The sequence below is a fragment of the Palaemon carinicauda genome, chromosome 20 (assembly GCF_036898095.1).
Source record: "Palaemon carinicauda isolate YSFRI2023 chromosome 20, ASM3689809v2, whole genome shotgun sequence".
Classification (NCBI taxonomy): Eukaryota; Metazoa; Arthropoda; class Malacostraca; order Decapoda; family Palaemonidae; genus Palaemon; species Palaemon carinicauda.
The window spans coordinates 19,729,189-19,756,050 of NC_090744.1; the positions used below are offsets into that span (position 1 = coordinate 19,729,189).

Below are 26,862 nucleotides of genomic sequence, written 5' to 3' on the forward strand. Positions count from 1 at the left end.
ATATGATGCCAGATCCCTGTCTGAGGTTTTCCCGCTTCTAACGTCATCAACCCTCATTCCTACTAGCTATTGTGGTCTGGTATCACTGTTTGCCCGTTGAGCATGCTCGATCATGTGGACAGGGCTTATAAATTTAATGTCTTGTCATAACCAAATTCTCAGAGAATACCAAACTACTTCCAATAGAGATTAAAGTTCACAGATAGTTGAATATCCCAACAATGTATGCATATATGAATTTAAAATTATCCACAAGGCGAGCACAGCAGATGGTTTTCATCAAGTGTTGGTATTAGTGTCTCCTGTATGAAATAAACACACAGTAACCACTTGTGCATAATATGTTTTTATAAGCAAAAGGACCGATACAGCTACAAATACTTGGATCCAAACTGTTTTTCTAACTATTGCAAAGAAAAGTATTTCACCAATGGCAGCTTTATTTTGCATTAAAGCCTCCAAAAAAACATTAGCCACCAACCTTTGTGCATATATACAAGTAATCTCTTCACACGACATAAGATAAAGTGCCGGCACAAATAAGATGAATATACTGGGCAATAATGGAAACTGACAGGACTTTGTAAGCAGAATCGAACATTAAAAGATCTAGAAAAAAAAAAACTGTAAAATTTTCCATTTACAGATCCAAAGTAAACTCTTCTTATGTTGTGAGCTCTGAATTATCTGCCTGAATTGTCACATTTTGTAAGTATTTTGCTAAGATATTCTTCCAAATAACTGTATTCTAGTTGATCTATGACTTGTTAATTCTATATTATTATTATTAACACCAGGAAAACTACAATCCTAATTGGAAAAATTAAACTCTACAGGGTCAAGATCTCCGATAGGAAAAGCAGCACAGTGTTTCAAGGAAATAGAGAAGCAATGAATGAATTATGAGAAAAACATAAACTAATTACACGTACATAACTTATTTATTTATATATTAAGCTTGGCAACAATATTAAATAGATAAGTCATATACAAACTATGAATGAGACCATCTCAACCTATTCAACAGAAAAGCATTGGCAACAAGTTTGAACTTATTAAATTCTACCAATTTAACTATATCAGATTAATTTAACTATATCAGATTAGGGCAATCATTTCTAAACCTGGCTACAGCTATAAAAACTTCTATAACACTGTGAAATATTGCCATTATGATGGAGGAGGTTAAGACTGTTAGAATTAACTGCATACTGAATGGTACAGTCTGGGAAGATCTAAATCCAAAGGATAGTCGGAATTAAGAAAATCTGATGCAACATGCACAAAGAACTAACTGAACAACAGTTCCAGAGATGAATATCCAGATTATGGATAAGGAAGTTTTTGTAAAACAAATTAAGATGAGAGCCAGCAGTTGAAGACCTAATAGGCAAACAATGTTGGCAGAATAAAGGTAACCTTTCCTCAGACCCAAATCTTTCAGGGTTCAGCTTTAATTCTGATAATCTGCACCATGCATAATTTTTATCTAGATCTCAATCAAGGGATTCAGCAACCACATGTTTACTTTCATGGGATGGAACTGATACAGAGTAGCATCATCTGTGTATGCAACAACCTTGTTTTCAAGGCCAAACCACATATGAAAATAAATAGGCAAAGAACACTACCCCGACAAACCCGGGATTACATTTCTAGTGTCTACGGTGCCCTTCAACAACTACTCTCTACAATTACTTCTTAAAATTTCAATAATGATATGGAAAGACCCACCTACTCCTATCTATTTAAGTATGAAAACAAAGGCCTTAAGATTAACATGAGTATGCAAAACAATCAAGGACAATCATAATATCCATAACCACAATCAAGGAATTTTTGTACAGCATTGGAAATTATAAGAAGCGTCTTGCATGCTCCAAAGGCTACTACTGTCATGATGAAATTTCCCCCCTCCCCCCCTTTACATTACAATATATGAAATCTGTATTTTCAATATTAATCTTACCCGATGATCATGTAGCTGTCAACTCTGTTGCCCGACAGAAATCTAAGGTCGGGATACGCCAGCGATCGCTATACAGGTGGGGGTGTACACAACAGCGCCATCTGTCGAGCAGGTACTCAGGTACTTCTTGTCAACAAGAACTCAATTTTTCCTCTGTCGTGCCACCGGCAAGACCTACTTGGATACGCTGTTGATTCTGGAGTTGTTTTTCACGATTTTGGTGATGTATTCGCTCTAGATTTTAGCCTTCGCTATTCAGGAACCTTTATCATTAGCTTATCAAGCTTTTTGATTAAATTTGGACTAATTGTTAACGAACTTTGCTAGATTTTGGAATTCCCCCTTGACTATTTCTACAATTCAAGATGTCTGACCAGTCTCAAGTCCCTAAGTACAGGCAGTGTAGCGTTAGGGCTTGTTCTAGGCGTCTTCCGAAGGCCTCCATAGATCCTCACACCGTTTGTTCCAATTGTAGGGGTAAATCCTGTCAATTGGAAGATCGATGTGAGGAGTGCGCTGGGCTTTCGGAATTCGATTTTAACGAATTCCTTAAATATGCACGTAGGCTAGAGAAGGATAGGATCAGGAGGAGTTCTTCTCGCTCTTTTGATTTTTCCTCTCCCCATGCCCCTCAACCTATTCCTTCCCCTGTAGTGGTGACTCCCGACCCTGCTACTAGTGGTCAACCCTCCATGGCGGACATGATGCGTGCCATTCAGGCTCTTGGTGACAGAGTGGAGTCATTAGCTAATGACCGGAATCAACTTTTGGCAGATGTCAAAGAGTTGAAAGCGCAAAGTGCAGTGGGAAGTGTAGTGAGTGCAAGTGAAGTGAAAAGTGTCAGTGTCAGTGTTGCGCATGAGGGTACATCTGTTCGTGCCAGTCGTCCTCCCAGTCCGGGACCTCTTGCAAGCTCCCAAGCCCAGGGGAGAAGCAATGTCGAAGGACCAAAGGGTTCGGCAGGCCTTGATCAGCGTACGGATGTACCCTCAGTGGTTGCGGATGCATCTGTCAGAGATCGTCCCATCCACAAACAGACGAATGAGCCCTATCATTCCTCGTCTGTGGAAGAAGTTTCGAGGAAGAAACGTTGGACCAAGGTCTCACGACCTCTCAAGCGTAAGGTCCCTTCCGAGCGAGTCCAACGGCCCAGATGTAGCCACTGGGTCAGTTCGGACTCGCCGCAGTCTTCCGAAGACTGCACACCTCCCAAGAGAGGTAGAGTGGTTCCGCAGCAGGCAACTACTCCGTCTGTTGCCGCTCCAACCACGGTAGATCCTAAGTGGTCCATGCTGCAGACTATGCAGTCTCAGCTTGCTTCCTTTATGCAGGAGTATCGTGCTGAGAAGGTTGACAATGCACCAGTTAACCTACAACCTGCCACGGTTGTGCGCTCAGCAGATACTGCGGCTGCCTGCTCCCACACTCCACCTGTGAGAGCTCCACCACCGATGCGCAGTCCACCCTGCCAGCCGCATGTTCATGCTGCACCCTCCGTTGACATGCGTGAGCTACCGCATCAGCAGTGGGAAGGTGCTGTCGAGCTGCCGTGTTTTGACACAATGCGGCATGCTCCGCAACCCATGCGGCATGCTCCGCAACCCACGGCAGTCCCTCCCACGCACCAGCACTCTGCCTTTGTTGTTGCCAGCTCGCAGACTGACCAGCAGCGGCATGATGTTGGATCCGCAGCAGCTACGCATGCACCCGTGCTGCCGGATTCAGCCGTTCAGCTTTCTGCTCCACCTTTGCCACTTCCTACTCAGCTTTCGGATGATGGAGTATCCGATGACGAAGCTGCGCATTTGGACGATCCGCACTCCGACTTAGAAGAGCCCAAGTCTACGCCTCCCTCCTTAGACTTTCGGAAAGTCCTTGCCTTGTTCAGGGACTTGTATCCGGAACAGTTTGTGTCTGCAACCCCTCGCTCTCCTCCCTCCGAGTTTGCTCTGGGCATGCAGTCAGCAGCTCCTGCCTTCACCAAACTTGTACTCGCTCGCTCATCCAAGAGAGCTTTGAGGGTTATGGGAGAGTGGTTGCAGTCCAAGAAGCAACTGGGAAAGACTGCTTTCATCTTTCCGCCTACCAAGCTTGCTTCCAAATCTAGCGTCTGGTATGCCACGGGAGAGGAACCCGGCTTGGGAGTTCCTGCCTCTGCCCAGGGCGACTTCTCAAGTCTGGTTGACTCTCCCCGCAGGTTGGCTATGAGACGATCTAAGATTTGCTGGTCCTTTTCTGACATGGATCATCTGTTGAAGGGAGTCTTTCGTGCTTTTGAGATCTTCAACTTCCTCGATTGGTGTTTGGGAGCGTTAAGCAGAAAGACTTCTCCTTCGGATAAGGACTCTGCCATGCTTATCATGTCTAGCATGGACAAAGCCATTCGGGATGGGTCTGGTGAGCTTGCGGCTTCGTACGTGTCGGGAGTGCTTAAGAAGAGAGAACATCTTTGCTCCTTCTTGTCGGCTGGGATCACTCCTTGCCAGAAGTCGGAGTTGTTGTTTGCTCCGCTCTCCAAGTGTCTCTTTCCGGAAGAGCTGATCAAGGGGATGGCTGCCTCGTTGATCCAGAAGGATACCCATGACCTGGTGGCGTCCTCCGCACGTAAGGCTAAAGCTTTACCTTCCGTGCCTAGACCTAGGATGGACACACCAGCGTCTAGGTTCATCCCGCCCTTTCGTGGCAGAACCTCCAGCAGAGGAGGTACCCGTGCCGACAGTCACCGTGGCAAATCGAAGACGGGTTCCACGTCCTCAAAAGGCAGAATCTGACTGCCTACCTCTCCAGACAGCAGTGGGAGCCAGGCTCAAGAACTTCTGGCAAGCTTGGGAGAGCAGAGGTGCAGACGCTCAGTCTGTGAAGTTGCTAAGGGAGGGGTACAGGATTCCATTCTGCCGCAGTCCCCCTCTAGCAACGTCTCCCATCAACCTCTCTCCCAACTACAAGGAGAAGGACAAGAGGCTAGCGTTGCAACAAGAGGTGTCGCTCTTGCTACAAAAGGGAGCGGTAGTCATAGTCCGGGACCATCAATCCCCGGGCTTCTACAACCGTCTCTTCCTGGTAGCGAAGAAGACAGGAGGTTGGAGACCGGTGCTGGACGTCAGTGCTCTCAATGCTTTTGTCACCAAGCAGACGTTCACGATGGAGACGACGAAGTCGGTCCTAGCAGCGGTCAGGAAGGAAGACTGGATGGTCTCGTTAGACCTGAAAGACGCGTACTTTCATGTCCCCGTCCATCCAGACTCCCAACCTTTCCTAAGGTTCGTCTTTGGAAAGGTCGTGTACCAATTCCAAGCCCTGTGCTTTGGCCTAAGCACGGCACCTCTTGTGTTTACCAAACTGATGAGGAATATTGCCAAATTCCTTCACTTGGCAGACATCAGAGCCTCCCTCTATTTGGACGACTGGCTTTTAAGAGCTCCGTCAAGTCGTCGCTGTCTGGAGAATCTCAGATGGACTATGGATCTGACCAAGGAATTGGGTCTCCTGGTCAATATAGAGAAGTCCCAACTCGTCCCATCCCAAACCATTGTCTACCTAGGTATGGAGATTCAGAGTCGAGCTTTTCGGGCTTTTCCGTCGGCCCCAAGGATCAGTCAAGCCCTAGAATGCATCCAGAGCATGCTGAGAAGGAACCGATGTTCAGTCAGGCAGTGGATGAGCCTAACAGGGACACTTTCATCGCTGGCCCAGTTCATCGAGTTAGGGAGACTCCACCTCCGCCCCCTTCAGTATCATCTGGCTGCTCACTGGAGAAAGGACATGACGCTAGAAGCGGTCTCAGTGCCTATTTCCGAAGAGATGAGGTCTACTCTGACGTGGTGGAAGAACAGCATTCTTCTCAAGGAAGGTCTACCATTGGCTGTTCAGACCCCCGACCACCGTCTCTTCTCGGACGCATCGGACACGGGCTGGGGTGCGACACTGGACGGACAGGAATGCTCGGGCAAGTGGAATCAGGAGCAAAGAACACTTCACATCAACTGCAAGGAGCTTTTGGCAGTTCATCTGGCCTTGATAAACTTCAAGTCCCTCCATCTAAGCAAGGTGGTGGAGGTAAACTCCGACAACACCACAGCCTTGGCGTACATCTCCAAGCAAGGAGGGACTCATTCGAGGAAGTTGTTCGAGATCGCAAGGGACCTCCTCATTTGGTCAAAAGATCGAAAGATTTCGCTGGTAACGAGGTTCATTCATGGCGATATGAATGTCATGGCAGATCGCCTCAGCCGGAAGGGTCAGGTCATCCCCACAGAGTGGACCCTTCACAAGAATGTTTGCAGCAGACTATGGGCCCTGTGGGGTCAGCCCACCATAGATCTATTCGCTACCTCGATGACCAAGAGGCTCCCGATGTATTGTTCTCCGATTCCAGACCCAGCAGCAGTTCACGTGGATGCCTTTCTTCTGGATTGGTCCCATCTAGACCTGTATGCGTTCCCTCCGTTCAAGATTGTCAACAGGGTACTACAGAAGTTCGCCTCTCACGAAGGGACACGGTTGACGTTGGTTGCTCCCCTCTGGCCCGCGAGAGAATGGTTCACCGAGGTACTGCAATGGCTAGTGGACGTTCCCAGGACTCTTCCTCTAAGAGTGGACCTTCTGCGTCAGCCGCACGTAAAGAAGGTACACCCAAGCCTCCACGCTCTTCGTCTGACTGCCTTCAGACTATCGAAAGACTCTCAAGAGCTAGAGGCTTTTCGAAGGAGGCAGCCAGAGCGATTGCCAGAGCAAGGAGGACATCCACTCTCAGAGTCTATCAGTCAAAATGGGAAGTCTTCCGAAGCTGGTGCAAGGCGAATGCAGTTTCCTCAACCAGTACCTCTGTAACGCAGATAGCTGACTTCCTTTTACATCTAAGGAATGTAAGATCCCTATCAGCTCCTACGATCAAAGGTTACAGAAGCATGTTGGCAGAGGTCTTCCGCCACAGAGGCTTAGATCTTTCCACCAACAAAGATCTACAGGACCTCCTTAAGTCTTTTGAGACCTCAAAGGAGCGTCGGTTGACAACACCAGGCTGGAACCTAGACGTGGTTTTAAGGTTCCTGATGTCAGCAAGATTCGAACCGCTTCAATCAGCCTCTTTTAAGGATCTCACATTAAAGACTCTTTTCCTCGTTTGCTTAGCAACAGCTAAAAGAGTCAGTGAGATTCACGCCTTCAGCAGGAACATAGGTTTTACATCTGAAACGGCTACATGTTCCTTACAGCTTGGTTTTTTAGCTAAAAACGAGCTTCCTTCTCGTCCTTGGCCCAAGTCATTCGAGATCCCAAGCCTGTCCAACTTGGTGGGGAACGAACTAGAGAGAGTACTTTGCCCAGTAAGAGCTCTTAAGTACTATTTAAGATGTACAAAGCCATTACGAGGACAATCAGAAGCTTTAAGGTGTTCTATCAAGAAACCTGCTTTACCGATGTCTAAGAACGCAGTTTCTTATTACATCAGGCTTTTGATTAGAGAGGCCCATTCTCATCTGAAGGAAGAAGACCTTGCTTTGCTGAAGGTAAGGACACATGAAGTTAGGGCTGTCGCTACTTCAGTGGCCTTCAAACAGAACCGTTCTCTGCAGAGTGTTATGGATGCAACCTATTGGAGAAGCAAGTCAGTGTTCGCATCATTTTACCTCAAAGATGTCCAGTCTCTTTACGAGAACTGCTACACCCTGGGACCATTCGTAGCAGCGAGTGCAGTAGTAAGTGAGGGCTCAACCACTACATTCCCATAATCCCATAACCTTTTTTAATCTTTCTCTTGAAATGCTTTTTATTGTTGTTTTTTGGGTTGTACGGAAGGCTAAGAAGCCTTCCGCATCCTGGTTGATTTGGCGGGTGGTCAAATTCTTTCTTGAGAAGCGCCTAGATTAGAAGTTGTGATGAGGTCCTTTAGTATGGGTTGCAGCCCTTCATACTTCAGCACCTAGGAGTCGCTCAGCATCCTAAGAGGATCGCTAGGCTCAGTAAGGAAGACGTACTTAAAAAGGCAGAGTAATGGTTCAAGTCGACTTCCTTACCAGGTACTTATTTATTTTATGTTTGTTATTTTGAATAACTGCTAAAATGAAATACGGGATACTTAGCTTCTTATGTTAACATGTATGCTGGTCTCCACCCACCCCCCTGGGTGTGAATCAGCTACATGATCATCGGGTAAGATTAATATTGAAAAATGTTATTTTCCTTAGTAAAATAAATTTTTGAATATACTTACCCGATGATCATGAATTTAAGGACCCTCCCTTCCTCCCCATAGAGAACCAGTGGACCGAGGAGAAAATTGAGTTCTTGTTGACAAGAAGTACCTGAGTACCTGCTCGACAGATGGCGCTGTTGTGTACACCCCCACCTGTATAGCGATCGCTGGCGTATCCCGACCTTAGATTTCTGTCGGGCAACAGAGTTGACAGCTACATGATCATCGGGTAAGTATATTCAAAAATTTATTTTACTAAGGAAAATAACATTTTCCCAACCAATATACAACACATCTCACAGTACTTACTTCCCTCACAGTTCAGTATGGATTCAAGGTAACGGGGATGTTTTAAATTTTTGAAAGCCTGTCCTTCCACCAAAGATATGGTCATCCTCCTCCTCCCTTAGACTGTACTAGATTTGATGTATTATATTTCAGTCACCTTTAAATGTCACCCACAATCTCCAAATAGCAAATAAGACAGGCAACCACATGACAATATCTGAAAGACATGAAAAACATCAAGAATTTGTTGCTTACAAAAACAAGGGAAAAAACTGAATTTTAAGTCATAAAAGTTTGGTAGCAGATGGTGAGAAAGATGACACGAATTCTGAGATTTCTCATTTTCAGAGTAAATATTTGAAGAGGCAGTCCAAAGCATGAGGAAATCTCCCACTGAAGATTATAATAAAGCAATAACAAAAAAAGTAGTGATAGGAACAGGACCGAGAGGTCAAATTGTGAAGGGAGGGGGAAAAGAATCCGGAGAGTAGGTCTGAAGTTTTGATAAAATAAATTACTCTGGATTAAATTCTATTGAGAAGGGAGACAAGAAAATGCTCCCAATATGTATCTGAAACTATGCTTTCATCAGTCACTTAAATACAGCACTCTACAATCAAATACATCTTCTGTAGTATGGAATTGTATATGGAAGTAAAGATATTACTATTGTTGTAAATATTATTCAAGTACCAGCTTAAGGCTCAAATTTTACCACTTTAAACATATAAATGTTTATCATCATCTATAAATGGTAGCTATACCAGCAGAACTTGTCTAATGGGTAATTATAGACGAAAAAAAATTTGGCATAAAAAGACATTAGTTAGCACTAGTAGAATAATTGGAAAAAGTGGCATGGATAAAGATATATAATAACCATTGTAACTTTTCCCTACACTGATAGTAACCACTGAAGTTGACAATCAATTTCAGTTACATTCAGAAAATTCTTGAATCATTTATAAAAACATGAAACTCAGTTTTAAACATAACGAATTTGCTTTGCTTCTAAAGCAGTGTGTTTGTACTATTTTTACTGTTAGGTTAATGAGGAAAAGCTGTCCATTTCTTGCACTGTTCTACCTTTGCCAACACTAACAGTGGAGAGTAGGGATAACTCAAAGTACAGTGCTTCTTTCTAAATCTGTCACTAGCAAAAACTAGTACCTGCCTAGATTGATCAGAATGGTCACAAGGATCATATATCTAGGACAAAATCCAGAAGCATACCTTATGACTGTTGCTCCAGCTGAGACAACGACTTCACTGTCTTGTACTGGATAATGATATCGATTTAAAGAATTGTGGCCACGGTACCGGGGCTAGGGAGGGCACTCTGTGACAAGGTATAACTGAGGGGAAAACTCGACAGTTACATTATGAAGTAAAAATTAAAAGATAGATGAAAGGAAATACGAACGGATCTAAGTAGAAGGCTTACAAATGCGTCCAGCTAAGAGCTAAAGAAGCAGTGCTAACCCCATTCAGTAATGTCTTCAGTGCAATGTGGAAAATGCCCCGCACAAGTCTAGGACCAATCAAAAACATCTGTCTCAAATGTAGTCCCCACTATGACCACTGGTTACCTCGCCAAAACCAGGTTTCCGTAAAAATTAAGCACATTAATGAAAATATGTTCTTTAAAAACTGAATGAATCACTACATCCTTAATTTTCTAAAAACTACATCACATTAATTTATTAATACAGTACTTAGTTACATCTCTGCATAGCTGTATGTACAGTATTGAAATACTCTACATACATTGCTGGTTGTGATTATAGAGATGATATTGCCAAACAGTATAATTCAAACTGCTTAGACTGTCAGATATCCTATTATCTGGCCTTGGAATATTAAATAAATCTATATTTTTAACATAAAAATATTTACAATATTGTACATTTTACTCATTTATATTATGCTATATTTTTTCAATTACTGTATTATAAGGCCATTCACACTAAACTTCTCTTTAAAAATAAAAGTTAGGTAGAGGTGGCTTTTTAAATATTGCACAGGAAATGAAGGCTTAGTTCTCCTTACGCTTAAAATAAAAACTAACTGCAATACAATAAAAAACAATTAAAGATGTTTATATAGAATTTGGTGTACATGTGCATGAGTATGTACATGTTTGTGATTAGTCATATGTAACATTGAGAACTCCTAAAACAGTGGAGAAGCAGCGCAGATACTTTACGTTTTCTTGTGAATGGGAAATTTTATGATAAAAAATTGTCTTTCTAAGACTTCTCTCAGTTTTGACATAAACTGTTACTTGCAGTTTTAAATGCCTTATTACTGTATTCCTAGGACATAAATATGTGCACTTCAAAGAGCGAATCAAAAATGCTCGAAGATGGCAATTTAGTGTTGCCAATTATTCTTTTGTTTGCAAAAATAATTGGAAAGGGGCACCAGTATTGAATAGGCTAATTCTACCTTTGACGGCAAAAGTAAAGCTTACTTTCAAGTTTATCTCTTTCTACCATTTTTGGAATGATTTAATAAAAGTAACAGCTTTGTTCCTCAAATTCAAATGTAAAGCTATTGCAATGAACTTAACAGGCACAAGCTGTCATATAATGCTTCTCCTTTTTTTAGAAGTTCCTGAATGTTGCCATCATTTTCACACTCCTCTTCTAATTCACAAATTATCATTTCTGTAGCGACTACAGATTCATATTTAATACTTTCTAACAGAGACTGAACCTTCTCTGGTTTATTGGTAGATTTTTTGCTATCAAAGGATAATTTTGTCCTTTTCACCGTCTGCGTACCACAATCCTTGCACGAGGGAACATACTGGTTGGTTAAACCATTATGACTGCATAGGTTACAGGGTAATGTCTGAGTTGCTGATGAATTATTTAAAACATTACTTGGTGGACTTGAAACCAAGTTGTGTTCCGATACTCTCGTATCCGTAGTGCGAGTATGTGTAGATGCAGATAACGAAGACACTGTACCATCAATGCTAGAACTACAAGTATTTGAATGTGTTGGTGAGAGGGACTTGGAATCAGCAGGAGTAAAGATCACTCCACGGGGAATTATTTTAGCTTTTCTTGGCCTAGGCATGAGACCTTGACGGAGCCTGCACCGACGTACCTCGTGATTATGGAAGGATCTGATACCTAACCGCATAGACCTTTCGACAGCTTTTGGAATTATAAAATAACCAGGTGGTGGCCCTGATAACAAATGGTCATAGACACTCATGTCCCATTTAATGCTCTGATTAGGAGCTGTAGGGTCAGACCACCAACCTTTAGACGACCACTGCCTTACTATAGGTAAGACTTGCCTCGGGGCTAAGCAAGCTACCATCTCCTGCAGCTCCGAGTATGAGGAGTGATCACTATAAGGAACAACATACAAACCACGAGAAGCTGACGCTGAATATGGGCCGTAAGGCCACCCCACAAAGAGAGCAGTCAGTAATATGCTCACAGTCGATGTGCTTTCATTCCATTTGCTATGAGATTGAGAATTCATCTGTAAAAAAAAAAAAAAATTATAATCAGAATCCTTGGGAGAAACATCCATACATACAAATATAATCTTAAGAAATAGCATGTCTTAACCCTTTTACCCCCAAAGGACGTACTGGTACGTTTCACAAAAGCCATCCCTTTACCCCCATGGACGTACCGGTACGTCCTTGCAAAAAAATGCTATAAAATTTTTATTTTTCATATTTTTGATAATTTTTTGAGAAAATTCAGGCATTTTCCAAGAGAATGAGACCAACCTGACCTCTCTATGACAAAAAATTAAGGCTGTTAGAGCAATTTAAAAAAAATATACTGCAAAATGTGCTGGGAAAAAAATAACCCCCTGGGGGTTAAGGGTTGGAAATTTCCAAATAGCCTGGGGGTAAAAGGGTTAAGAAATAGCTTGTCTTAAAGGATTGGTTTGCGCAACGATCTCTTAGAATACTCCAAATGGGTTAAAGGATTCCCAGAAATTTACACTTGCATTCTCTCACACACAAAGGGTTGTATCTCACCTGATGGAAGGGTATTGCATGTATTCGTGCTTGTTTGCGATCCGTGGTGTATACATCTGGCGCTTTGAGTATTCTCAAAATTTCATACTTCTCTTGAGAAACCAAAATCCTTTCTTGATACCTAGCTGCTATGGCCTCCAGTAAAGCTTCTTTTCCAAGTGATCTGACACCAATTTTGATTTCTGACTCGGGACTTGAACTAGAAAAGGAATGAATAAAATATTAAGGACATCTCACTTTCTATAATGGTCTATTTCAATAATAATAACTGATAATTTTTTCTCTTGTAAACAGCCATTTCCAACAAAAACAAAAGGTTTAAGTTACAGAAAAATCATCATTACTCATACTCTGTAATATTAATATAAAAACCTCACCAGTGGCAGAGCCAGTAAACTTTTAATCACTGAAAATTAATAATTTTCAATATTCAAGCTGCTAAAAAAAAAAAAAATAATAAAGTATCTTGCTCTGATAAACTTAAAACATTAGATAATGAAATGTTCAACAGTCAAAAGGTGCTACCAATTCTTTAAGAAAAAGTTGACGACTCCAAAATAATAAAACAAATGTAAGTTTGCCAAGTAATTTAACGACTTGCCAAGACATGAAGTGCAAAAATTGACATTTCTTGCTCATGAGCAAAGCTGATATTCTCGTGTCATTTGCACTAAAAGGAGTATGTACATTACTTGCCCTGTGATAGGGGGTGTAAGAATACGACCACTGTATGTCCTCTGTGTTGTGGAAAGCCTCTAAAAGGACAACTGTTGCCTTGAAATCTTGCTTTTTATTGGTAATGCACTGCTAATAAATGTGGAAACTGATGCCTTGCAGTTGGACTCTGCCGTCAAACAGGCTCACTACCAATAACTGTGGTTGATGACTGGGAGGACATGCATTTGTAAAAACCCTCTGCCAAATTATGAACCATGCTTGAAGCAACCAACTCCTTAATGTAGGGATAATGTTGAGAAAAACAAAGAGGAGAATGTACTGTACATTACATGGGTGTGAGAGAGAAATAGCATGTACACCAATGTATGCTTGTGTCTGAAGCATATGCTGTCACAACTCTTTCTTAACCTAAAGCTGAGCCATGAGAATGAACAGTTGTACGATCATCCAAAGTTACAAGTGAGGCACGGATGTGGTTATATGTACATTGAATCCAAGTAGAAAATGAGTCATGTTATTCAGTCAAATCAAGCAACTAAGGCAACCAGGCACTTCAGAGAACTCCCAGTCAAATGAAAAAAAAAAATTAACTGATAGGATAATTAGCTTTCAAACCAAGGAAATAACAAAGAAATACTCAAAGTATAAAAAGAAGATAGTGATATTATTATTATTAGCCAAGCTACAAGCCTAATTGGAAAAGCAAGAGGCTATAAGCCCAAGGGCTCCAATATGGAAAATAGCCCAGTGAGGAAAGTAAATAAGAAAATAAATAAACAATAAATCAATCTAAAAATAGTAACAACGTCAAAACAGATATGTCATATATAACTATAAAAAGACTTAGGCTATGTCAGCCTGTTCAACATGAAAACATTTGCTGCATGGCTTAACATGAACATTAGCATATACGTGAAAAGCTTCAGGAAGCGACAAACAAGATATTATCCAACAATCACAAGGAAACTATTGATGCATAAGCACAAATGGGAAATTTCCTACTTCATCTGCAAGATTAAGTCCATTGGAATACTGACCACACAGGATGGGCTTTTGTAAACTGATGAGAATTGTGTTATAACAAAGCAGTGTGAAACAACATTAGTAATTCTTAAGACATCTTAAGTAAGGTAAGAAACTTGAACATAACTATATACCAGCCTCAGTGATAACACAAATCACAATAACAATACTCACTGACAATATCAGCCAATGCAAGAGAAGTAATTGAATAACCAACTGAATAAACAACAAACAACAACATGAAATGGGAAGTTGTACCGAAAAATCTCAAAAGACCTCCCAAATGCATCAGATAAGAACAAAAAACATTCCCAACATGCAATTGCTGACATAACTGGATAAATAATACATAAATATACCAAGGCACTTCGGACAATTTTGGGGTTAGCCGACATCAAACAAATGAAACAAAAATGGGGACCTCTCCTCTCTACGTTCCTCCCAGCCTGATAACAGAATTAAGATGCAAGTGACATCCACACCAATTGTAATGAAGCATTCCAAGCCAAACAAAACCAAAGGTCCGTCCCATTACAAAATACCAAGTGCATAGTGAACTACCATTCCATTTAATAATGAAAATACTGTGCACACTGCCTTATCGTAAAATATTTTAATTTACAAGTGGGGTTACACACGCTGTACAGATAAAAGAACTTGCTGCAGCAATACAATAAGATTGAAAATATAAAATTTAACCTTTTATCTAATTACCAAGGTACCTACCCCAATTTTGGAGGGTAGCCTAAATAAAAAAAAAAGACAAAAGGGGACTTTTTCTCTCTTCTCTCTAAGCGCATATACCATATATAAAGTATTTTTTAAGAGTAATATAGAATCACATGAATTCAATTAGCATTCTCATTCTTGGGATTCAAACTTCAACAGTTGGTTCACCTTATTGATAAAAAAGGAACAGTTTAAATAAAGTACAGACAAGAAAAATGTGACCATAAGGCAAAATACATTTAAAAGAACTTACTCAATGATACTGAAAACTTCTTTCTTCGCTTCTTCTCTAGACGGGAAATCGCAATAACTGGCTGAAAACGTGTTATCCAGAAATACAGTGTCCAGTTCCTTTGACTCCACAATTGTCTTCAAAACTGGGTGTTCCATTAGTTCTGGATACCATCTCATATCTGCACAATACAAGTAATTACCGAAATAGCCTGTAAAAAAGAAAACCAAATTAAAATCACATCTCTAAGAAGGGCACTCCAAAATCAAACTATTGTTCTCTAGTCTTGGGTAGTGTCATAGCCTCTGTTCCATGGTCTTCAACTGACTTGGGGTAGAGTTCTCTTTGCTTGAGGGTACACTCAGGCACACTACTCGATCTTATTTCTCTTCCTCTTGTTCTTTTAAAGGTTTTATAGATTATATATGGAAGATTATTTTAATGTTATTAATATTCCTAAAACATTTCATTTTAATTGTTCATTACTTCTCTTGTAGTATATTTACTTCCTCGTTTCCTTTCCCCACTGGGCTACTTTTCCTTGTTGGAGCCCTTGGGCTTATAGCATCTTGCTTTTCCAACTAGGGTTGTAGCTTAGCTAATAATAATAATAATAATAATAATAATAATAATAATAATAACAATAATAATAATGATGATGATAATAATAATAATCTGATATTACTTATATCCCTAGATTAGTATCCCTAGATTAAATTTAACAGCTTTAAAGCTGCTTTAGCACTAGCTAACATTCATATACCTGTCATTACTGTATTATGAATGTTACCTTCCTCTTCTCAGCACAATCTTTCACATGTGGCATCATAATAGCATTAGTTTCCACAATCCTACTACAACATTTATATTTAATAAAAGGAGCCAATCACTTTCTTCATAAGAATCAAAATGTTCTTAGTAAAATGAATATTCCATATTTGCAGGGTTACTCAATATCCAAGGCTTTCATATATTTCCCTTGCTATGGTACTGTAACTTAATATTTGAAGTTTGTAGTACCAAGGTCTTTGCTTACAGGTTCTTTGCTCTGAAGGCTACCCTTGAATTTCTAAGTGGAAGCAGTCAAAAAATATATAGATCCCCTTTAGTATTCTTCATAAGAAAATAGATTGTGGTTTCCTGGAACTTTAAGAGCTTTAAACCTATGATGCAAGTTCTCGTTGCCTGATAGGCTGCCAGAAATTCTCCATTTATTCTACCTATAATATTATCTCTGTTATTACTTGCTAAGCTACCATCCTAGTTGGAAAAGCAGGAGGTTATAAGCCCAGGGGCTCCAACAGGAAAAATAGCCCAGTGTGGAAAGGAAATAAGGAAAAATGACAAATTCGAAGATAATTTGTATTTTTCCTAACCATACAAACCTTAGCTATTTACAAAGGGTATTACTTTTAGCATAGCTGAAATGGCGAGCCATTAGAATTTAACGAGGGTGTATTACCCCCGCGCTAGTTAGCGGGGGGGTAGGGGAGTGGTAGCTAGCTACCCCTCCTCCCCCTCACACAGGTGAATACTCACTTTCACTTAGAGGTAGGACTTGTCTTGGGGGACAGGGCTGGCGGGCAAATATGTGTAAATAGCTAAGGTTTGTATGGTTAGGAAAAATACAAATTATCTTCGAATTTGTCATTTGTTCCGTAACCGAAATACAAACCACGCTATTTACAAAGGGTGACTTATCCCTTAGGAAGGGTGGAAAGTCCCCAGCCATACTGGCTTTGGCTTTACCCGGGGACTCAGAATCCGAGTGAGTCGCACTCGAGAAAAGGAGTCCCTGCACCTCACAAGTTCCTTGCTCCGCAAGGAACCATGTGGCCTACGTAAGCTTGTGTGTGAAGGAAGAAGTGTGACTCGTCCTAGGCAGTTGACCTGGAGTTCCAGAAGGAACTCTGGGTTAGGACGTTCCCAATACCACCTCGTCAGGGTATGGGGGACGCGACAGTATTGACTCAATACTCGGAACACAAGGAAGCATGGTTTACCTGCAGAGGTTCGAGGTCAGCTATGCAGAGACCAGGATGCTGCTCCCCCGTAGAGGGGATGATGAAGAAAGTAGTAAGGGCCAGACATACTTCTTTCGTTCATGCAGACTAAAACCTGATAACAATGCCCTCAACCTCCTGCTACCTGTCCAAAAAGGAGCCTGAGGTTAGACCAGCTGTTGTGTAGCCACCACAGAGCGATAGAAAACGTATCAAGACTCCTGTGGGTCACGCCCTGCAGGAAGCGGGCTGCGAAGGTCATCAGACGCTTCCAGACTCCAGCTTGTAGCACCTGCGTCACAGAGCAGTATTACTCGAAGGCGAGGGATGTTGCGATGTATCCAACATCGTGCTGTAGGGCGACGTGACGGGGGAGAGTCTGAAGACAGGTCGAGATGAATGTCCTTGAGTCCGGGCTGAAGAGGTATACTGGTGACTCTCCCCCCATGTCCTCCTTGTGTTCCCAAATCGGCTGCAACTGAGGACAAACTGCAGCTGTTCCCAGCGCTAACCTCTCGATTCCTTACTGGCAAGAAAGAGAAGGTCTTGGGACATCAGACACAGAATGGAGACTCGAAATCTTGAATGAATCGGACTGAAGGGCCGGGACCCTCAGATTCTGAGTCTAGCCAACAACTCAGGAGCGAGCCTGAATGTTGCCTTCCCCTCTTCCTTAGAAAGGGGGGAGTAGTAAGAGACCAAGAAGATTGCTTACACACTGGCCGTGGCCAGAGTGAGCAGAAGACCCAAGGCGGAATACAATCCGAGGCCTGTCGTAAAAGGGTCTTGAGAAGATCTCTTAACCCTGGATAGGTACGGTCCTCGGACACCCCTTTAAGGGTATACTCGGACGCGAACGACCCCGACGCCAAAAAAAATTCTTGAAAAATCAGTTTTTCCAGTAACCTCCTTTTTTCTTTTGCCAAAAAAAACTTCAATGAATGCTTAAAACAACTGTAAAGATAAATACTACTCATCTGCAGAAAAACTATTTATTATAAATATTTTAAAAAATTAAGTAGAAAAAAAAAAAGACCTGACATAAAAATTCATAAAAAAAAAGTTTATACATATATACACAAATCCTTTTAGGAATTGATTCTTGAATGTTTAGGACACATCTTGATGTATTTTGGATGAAGTCAGACCCATGGAGGTGAAGATCTGAAATGAGAAAAAAAGGGTAACTTTTTTTGGCCAAAAAAAATTGTCCAAATTTCATGAATTTTTTTGGGTACCCAAATGAAATAGGAAGTGGCTAATTTTTTTAGGGAATAAACATATGTTATCCTAAAATAGAAATATGTAAAAAAATCTTCATTATTTTGTAAATTACATTTATATCAGGGGCCATATCTAAAGGTAATTTTTTGAGTACTTGGAAATTTCGTAAAAAAATACATATATTTAATATATAATATGATATTTATGCAGGTAAAAATATACCAAAATATCACAAATTCTATAGGGAACAAGAATATATATAGATAGGGCAGCTTACGCTTCGGATATGTCCACAAAATGGCCGCCAACCACACTGACTCAGACTCCCTAATCTGCCACTTGAAATGTAGGAAGGGTATGTCAATTTCAAGGTGTTATTTACTAATCTAATTATTATTGGATATGCATAAAATTGTATGGTGGGTTGCTGGATAATTGTCGATTATTTTACGACTATAAAATTAAAATTCTGACCCAAAAAATTTTTTTTGAAGGGAAATAAAATCGAAAAAAAAAAATGTAAAACAATATTTTAGCTAAAAAAATTTGATGATATTCAATCAAAAAAAAAGTAAACAAAATTTTCCGACAAATAAACATCTAGAGGAATCATTACTCTGTGATAGTTCCTTAGTACGTAGTAATTTTGAAAGAATTGGGAAAAAACGAAAAAATGGCAATCACCGGAAAATCGAACACACCTATATATACGCCATATCTGGCTAAAAAAAAGATAGGCATGGGTAGCCAGATCATCTAGAAACACTTTCCAACACTATAAAAATATAAGTTTTGCGACACTACTTGCCAATTCCTTACGGTAACATGACTAAGCAAAAAAATGCAAAACAAATAAAAAGGGGCACTCGTGGAAAAATGGCCATTCTAATATACGGCATTTCAGAAAAAAAAAATTTCAGCCACGTGCTAGGCAAACCATCAAGGCATATTTTCTGACAAATAAACATATAAATGAAATATTACTCTGTGATAGTTCCTTAGTACGTAGTAATTTTGAAAGAAATGGGAAAAAACGAAAAAATGGCAATCACAGGAAAATCGAACACATACTTATATATATGCCATATCTGGCTAAAAAAAAAATAGGCATGGGTAGCCAGATCATCTAGAAACACTTTCCAACACTATAAAAATATAAGTTTTGCGACACTACTTGCCAATTCCTTACGGTAACATGACTAAGCAAAAAAATGCAAAACAAATAAAAAGGGGCACTCGCGGAAAAATGCCCAACATTCTAATATACGGCATCTCAGATAAAAAAAAAAGACATGCACGTGTTAGCCCAACCATCAAGGCACACTTTCTAACACATAAACATGAAAAAAAAATCAATAATATACGGCAATTCCTTACTACGTAGTAAATTTTTACAAATATTGAAAAAAAAACAGAAATTGGCAACCGCAGTTAAATACCCAATATACCAATAACTACGTCGTATCTGACAAAAACAAAATCACGCATGGGTAGCCAGATCATCTAGACACACTTTCCAACATTAAAAAAGCAAAAGTTTTACGACACTATTTCGCAATATCTTACGGAAAAATGACTTGGCAAAAAAATTAAAAAAAATTAAAAAGGGACACTCGCGGTAAAATGCCCGACATTCTAATATACGACATCTCAGATAAAAAAAAAGACATGCACGTGTTAGCCCAACCATCAAGGCACACTTTCTAACACATAAACATGAAAAAAAAATGAATAATATACGGCAATTCCTTACTACGTAGTAATTTTTACAAATATTGAAAAAAAAACAGAAATTGGTAACCGCAGTTAAATACCCAATATACCAATAACTACGTCGTATCTGACAAAAACAAAGTCATGCATGGGTAGCCAGATCATCTAGACACACTTTCCAACACTAAACAAGCAAAAGTTTTACGACACTATTTGGCAATATCTTACGGAAAAATGACTTGGCAAAAAAATGAAAAAAAATGAAAAAGGGGCACTCGCGGTAAAATGGTCCTCGTGGTGATGAACGACATTTTAACTTAAAAAAAAAACATGCACATGGTAGCCAAACAATCCACCAAGACTTTCCACAACTGATAACCTATACAAGTTGCACCATTCTACGACAATTTCATAATACGTAATAACTTTGATAATTATGCAAACTACCTCAGAAGGGTAAACTCGGACGCGAACGACCCCGACGCGTCTCAGAAATCGGGGAAGGAGTACAGCTACAGCAATGCACATCTGGACACTACTAGAGCGTGTAGGGGAGACACCTCCTGCAGGTCGATCACCCACAAATTCAGTCACAGGGGTGAGTCACGTGAGAAAAACCTGTTTTTTTTTGACGCTCGGGGTCGCAAACGACCCACCGTACCTATCCAGGGTTAAAGGACTAAAAGTCCGAGCCATGCTCCAAGTTGGAGGTCTTCCTCCGACTAGGGCAGGGACGATCGTAGCTTCGCATGAGCGAGGATAGATCCAGCGGGCAGGAAAAAGTTATTCCTTTAAGCCTGAAGGTCAGGGAAAGGCTGAGCGACAGGCTTCATTGCCGAGAGCGGAAAGGAGTTTCCTCCCGCCGAAAGGCAATAAGACCGTTATTGCTGGAGAAGAGGCCTCAAGGGAAGAGGTATATCTCCCACGGCACCAACCACCTTAGACTCTTCACTTTGCCTGGGAGACCCCTGTGGATGACTATCGCAGATGACGCGACCTCCGTACCGCGACTGTAGCGGGTTGTCTCTTCTAGAGGAGGAAGCGTAGTGTCTCCAGGCATGAAGCCGAAGCGACGCCCCGGTTCGGGAGAGATGTCGCAGTGTGGTTGCTTGAGTAGTCTGCGCCGTGGGAGAAGCTCTCCCGGGAGTTCCGTCAGGGGAAGCAGAGGGTCCAGAAACTGTTCTGAGCATAGTCCCAGTGGAGCTCTCCCATTGAAAGGTTGACAGACAACCTGGTCTTGTTGAGGCCCATTGTCCGCAGACAAAAAGGAGGGAAGACGCAGGCGTCGAAGTTGTCCCACCATCACCGGAATGCATCTTGCCAGAGTCTCGGGGTCTGAGACTGGGGGGAAGACTAGCGGAAGCTTGAGGTTCCAAGCTGTCGCGATCAGGTCCCCCAGACCAGCACTTGCTGGTTACCCAAGGTCAAAGACCCCTAGGTACAATCTCTCTATGAGGCTCTGCTCGGATAGTCTGAGAGAAACATTCCCCTGCCTGGAATGAGAGAGCCGATGGTGGTATTGAGAGAATCTCAATCATCCCGGTATCTCTACTGCAAGATGTGAAGGTGTGAAAATGCGTCCCCTGCTGGTTAGAATGAAGTCGACGCGCAACGGGGCGACTCGGCAGGAGCTGTAGGATCTGAAGAGGGGCCAGACTAAGGCCCCTAAGCCTGCCTGAATGATGGAGAGGTATCCTTCAGGTCTTGACCATAGGCCTGGACCGGAACATGCCCCCCCCCCCCCCCCTTTCCTTTGACGAGTCCGAGAACCGCATCAAGAATGTGGGGAAAGGACGAGAATATCCACTACCATCAAGAGGCTCCATAGGTCAACACCCATTGCAGGTCTAATAGTTCCGCTGGTCCCATAGGGCCAGGGAGTCCGGTTAAACATTGCCTGAAGCCACCGGAACTTGGATCGCCCCACATGGAACTTATCCTGAGGCGACCGTTCGGACTATAGACGGGTCAATGAGGAAAGAAGAACTAGGAAACGTTCCAAGGTAGGGCTGAAAGCTCTGCTTGACTGAGAACAGGTACTGCAACTCTCCTCAGTCTTGCCACAGTCAACCGAAAGGAAGGCTCGGAGGATGTGGTAACAGAATCTGGCGTCCCCAGGTGGTCACCCATCCAAGTACCGACGTTGCTTAACCTCGCTGGACGGACGAGAAGCGGGGTTTTTAATGTGGTAAAGCGGTTGACTCAGTATCATGGCCAGATACTCCAGATGTTGAGGCAGAGGAAGAGAAGGCTCCAAGCAAAATACCATGAGCCCACACTCATGGTAAGCATCCGGAAGCTTGTCCCGGAGCTGAAGAAGGTCGAAACCCGAGCCTACCGGAGTTGACCAGCCCTCCAAACAGCAGAGGAGGCGGAAGCCTGCACCTGAGCGGCCAAGAGGAAGGCAGGGAGAGTTCTCTGGGGAAACAAACCTGCTATGCCACGGCGGGATAGCCACACTGCATCATAAGCAGGAATACTTGCAGTCTAGGCTGAATTCGATGAGCACCCTGGAAGATGGATGGAATGGAAACTGAAAGTACCCGTCCTTCCGATCCAGGGTTTAAGGAGTCCTGTCGCCTCGTTACCAGTCTGATCGATTCTGCTGGTCTACGCTGGCCGAAGTTTGTTCGACAAACTTGATCGGGGCTGAGAGGTCGACTATGGACATCCCCTCTCAGATCCTTCCTTACAAGAAAGGATCGACTGAGGGGGCCGGGGGTGAAGCCGTCGATGATCCTAAGGAAGACCTTCGCCTAAGGTATGGATCATTCTGCCCAACCGGGCAACTCTGCTGACGCTATGGCATAGAGGTTCAGAGACACTGAATTCGCTGACAGAGACGGCAGGCGCGATATCCTTGGCTACTCACAGAGATTGTGCGGGAATGGGCATCGGGAAGCTGTCATTCGGATGAATAACCTTAAGCATCCTTCCAGCGAAAAACCTGCAATCCTAGAGTTCGTGAACTCCTTTTAGGACTATGCCCCCCCGGGGGAGTCTCCCGTGCCATCTGTTCCTGACAGGAGGAAACTGCAATTGGACACCTTGTCCCAGTTGTCGTAGCCGATAACTTAGGCCGACGTGGTTGAAAGAAAAGGGCGCTGGAGCCCTGCAGAGTCTGGAAGAAAGCGACTTGGAGGAGTGAAACCGGAAGTCGATTTACTCCGCACAGCAGCTGTCTAAGTCTCTGTCCTTGGGCACAAACAAACTCTTCTCAAGGATGGAAGGGTGTCTGAGGTCGTCGACCTCCACAGATGAGACACCCGAAGGAAGCCCTCAGTCAGCGCGTCCAGATGGTACAACATCGAGCTTGTCCGCAAATTAGATACTTAACGACGAAAGGCCAAGGTGCCTGAGCTCGAGAGGAGGAAAGTACCCTTGATCTTCCTGTAGCTTCCTTGAACCAAACCTCGGGCCGTAACCGAGGAGGGAAAGAACCTGGTAAGCTCCCAGAGGAAGAGGTAAGCAGTCACCCCTTATCCGATGGAGAAATCTCGAACGGAAAGCCCCCCCCCCGCCAAAAATCCTTCCAGGGAATGACGGGGAAGGGCTAACCCAGGTTCAGGAATAGAGGAGTGTTGCTCAGATCTCCCTTAAGTTTCTCCTATTCTTGCAAGTGCCATGCTCTGTGTTTACGGGGTGAGACAGTGTTCTGGAAATACGCTCCAGAAGAACTCGCCAGGCTGGTCATGCTGCGAAAACCCCATTGGGAATCGTGGTCGCAATTGCCCTGGAGCTCGCGCGACGGGAATTCCTGGTGGTCGGCGAGCGATAACCCATAGACGAGCAATGGATACTGCAAGAAATAAGCCGACATTTGTGCGAAGAAATACTGTAGGTTCGCGCGACGGAACACCATCCGTCTGCGCGATGGAAAAAACCGTTGGTTCGCGCGTGGGCGAACATTGGAGAGCATGAGCGTAGACGTGCAGGCACGTGGGTGTGTGGGCGCGCAGGCGAGCGGTCGCGCGGTTGCACGGGCGAGCGGTCGCGCGGTTGCACGGGCGAGCGGTCGCGCGGTTGCACGGGCGAGCGGTCGCGCGGTTGCACGGGCGAGCGGTCGCGCGGTTGCACGGGCGAGCGGTCGCGCGGTTGCACGGGCGAGCGGTCGCGCGGTTACACGGTCGAGCGGTCGCGCGGTCGCGCGGTTGCACGGGCGAGCGGTCGCGCGGTTGCACGGGCGAGCGGTCGCGCGGTTGCACGGGCGAGCGGTCGCGCGGTCGCGCGGTTGCACGGGCGAGCGGTCGCGCGGTTGCACGGGCGAGCGGTCGCGCGGTTGCACGGGCGAGCGGTCGCGCGGTTGCACGGGCGAGCGGTCGCGCGGTTGCACGGGCGAGCGGTCGCGCGGTTGCACGGGCGAGCGGTCGCGCGGTTGCACGGGCGAGCGGTCGCGCGGTTGCACGGGCGAGCGGTCGCGCGGTTGCACGGGCGAGCGGTCGCGCGGTTGCACGGGCGAGCGGTCGCGCGGTTGCACGGGCGAGCGGGCGCACAGGCGAGCGGTCGTGAGGGTGGGCAGGTGGATGAGAGCGAGTCCGAGGCGGCGAACGCAAGCGTTAGCGCGATGGCGAGGAAACGCGCTGCCGCGTGGGCGAGGAGGACCGCTGGCGATATGGATCAACAAGCGATCGGTGGTGAGCTGGTGAGCGCTAACGCGCAGGTTGGCGATGGCGCGTTGTGTTATGCCGACGCGATGGTCGAGCAGTATGCGCAGGTGAGCGATCGTGCGTTGGCGAGCAGTATGCGAAGGTGAGCGATCGCGAGCAGTGATCAGCATGCGCAGGGTCGCGGGATGGTGATCAGTATGCGCAGGATCGCGTGATGGTGATCAGCATGCCAGGGTCGCGCGATGGCGATCAGCATGCGCAGGTTGGCGGTCGCGCGATGGCGATCAGCATCCGCCGTTGAGGGTCGCGCGATGGCGATCAGCATCCGCAGGTGAGGGTCGCGCGATGGCGATCAGCATCCGCCGTTGAGGGTCGCGCGATGGCGATCAGCATCCGCAGGTGAGGGTCGCGCGATGGCGATCAGCATCCGCCGTTGAGGGTCGCGCGATGGCGATCAGCATCCGCAGATGAGGGTCGCGCGATGGCGATCAGCATCCGCCGTTGAGGGTCGCGCGATGGCGATCAGCATCCGCAGTTGAGGGTCGCGCGATGGCGATCAGCATGCGCAGGTGAGCTAGAAGCTGGCGAACCATGTGCCTTCAGAAGTGTTGGAGAACGTTGGCGTGCCGGCTGTAACACACGTGGGCGATCCGGAGATCGCTGGCGAGCTGATGATCGCTGGCAGGCTGATGATCGCTGACGAGCTGATGATCGCTGGCGAGCTGATGATCGCTGACGAGCTGATGATCGCTGACGAGCAGAAGGCTACGCGTGGAAGCCTGCGCAAAGAAGAAGAGTCCTTGACCCTGACCTGAACCGAAGTTCTAGATCGCGAGGGCGAACGTGGGCGCACAGGGCGCGTAACAGGAACCAACAGGAACTGCAGGGAAGATCATCTTGAAAGCGCTGACGAACAGGAGAGCGCTGATGAGCAGAAGGGCGCGCAGGGAAACCCTGACACGCAAGGGAAGAACCCCCATGGGGGCAACCCTTTGCCCCGAAGGGATCGTTGTCCGCCGGGAGACTGATGTCCGTCGGAAGACCGCTGTCCGTCGGGCAGACCGTTGTCCGTCGGGAAGACCGTTGCCCGTCGGAAGACGAGATCAGACTGCTGTCCATCTGCACCAAGGCGGAAGATCGAGAAAAAGGAGTTGTAGGCTGCAAACGGAGATCCAAAAAGGCGCCTCAAGCACCCTTATAGGGAGATGAGAGGCCCTTACGACGAGGCGGACGGTGGGCCTTACGGCGAGGGAGGCCAACAGCAACAGCAACAGAAGAAACCTCCGAAGAGGAGTCTCTATGAGTGTACTCTCTCGCGAACGAAAGAGAAACACTTCGTGGAAGAGACTGGTCAGCCAGTGACCTAAAAGGAGCAATCCTCCGAAGAGGAGCTCCTGCAGTTGCCCAGCCCCTTGAGCGAAACTGCAGGTGCGACTGCTCAGCACCAAGAGCATAGTCGCACGAAAAAAAAGGCAAGAGAAGAACCCCCCAAAAGGGGAAAAACTCAAGCCTGGACAGGAAAAACTTCCCTCGGAAGGAAAGTTATCCGCCCAAGGAGGCAAGCCTCCTGACTGTTCTAAAATGAACTGGAGAGCTGTCCGTCGACACGGGAGTACTACCAGTAGAAAGAGACACGCCCCTGACGAAAATACAAGGGGGGAGGCAGCAACAGCCGAATCCCCAGGACTCAACCAGACAGCTCACACCGTTGCTATATTACAGAAACGAACTAGATCGGTAACTGTAAATAAATAAAACAAATAATATTAGTACACATTCATTCCCCCGGGAAGGCTCCGAAGAGGAATCCCGAGGGAAAGGAACAAGAATTACACAACAGGCACGTGCCCTCACAACCACTTACACTCGCGGAAGGAGAGCTGTAACCAAAACAGAATTATAACAATTATAATTATGTAACTATGTAATTATGTAATTTAAAAATGAATGAACACTAAAGAAAGAACGAAAACCCCGAAAGGAATCGTTCTACAAGCTGAAAAACAAAAAACAACTACAATTAGATTCATAACTAATTGATACAAACGTACGGCGTAGCAACCCCCCACACGGAAAGGAAGCTAGGCTACAAGGGCGTAGTAACACGTAGTAAAAGGGTGAACGACCTCAAGAGAGAGAGAGAGAGAAAGACATAAGTCAAACTCGATCGCCACCCATAAAATAC

At 44.3% G+C, this 26,862-nt stretch overlaps 1 protein-coding gene across 1 annotated transcript in view; it reads right to left on the reverse strand.

Moving 5' to 3' along the window:
• Window positions 1-8,439: 8,439 nt before the first annotated feature.
• Window positions 8,440-26,862, reverse strand: part of LOC137660185 (5' exonuclease Apollo-like) — a 44,832-nt gene continuing 26,409 nt past the window's right edge. Inside the window, exons 6-8 of the mRNA XM_068394891.1 lie at window positions 15,152-15,341; window positions 12,469-12,667; window positions 8,440-11,954 (exon numbers count right to left, since the gene is read on the reverse strand). Coding sequence (XP_068250992.1) covers window positions 11,004-11,954; window positions 12,469-12,667; window positions 15,152-15,341 — 1,340 coding nt within the window. The 3' untranslated portion in view covers window positions 8,440-11,003. The remainder of the gene's footprint in view (window positions 11,955-12,468; window positions 12,668-15,151; window positions 15,342-26,862) is intronic.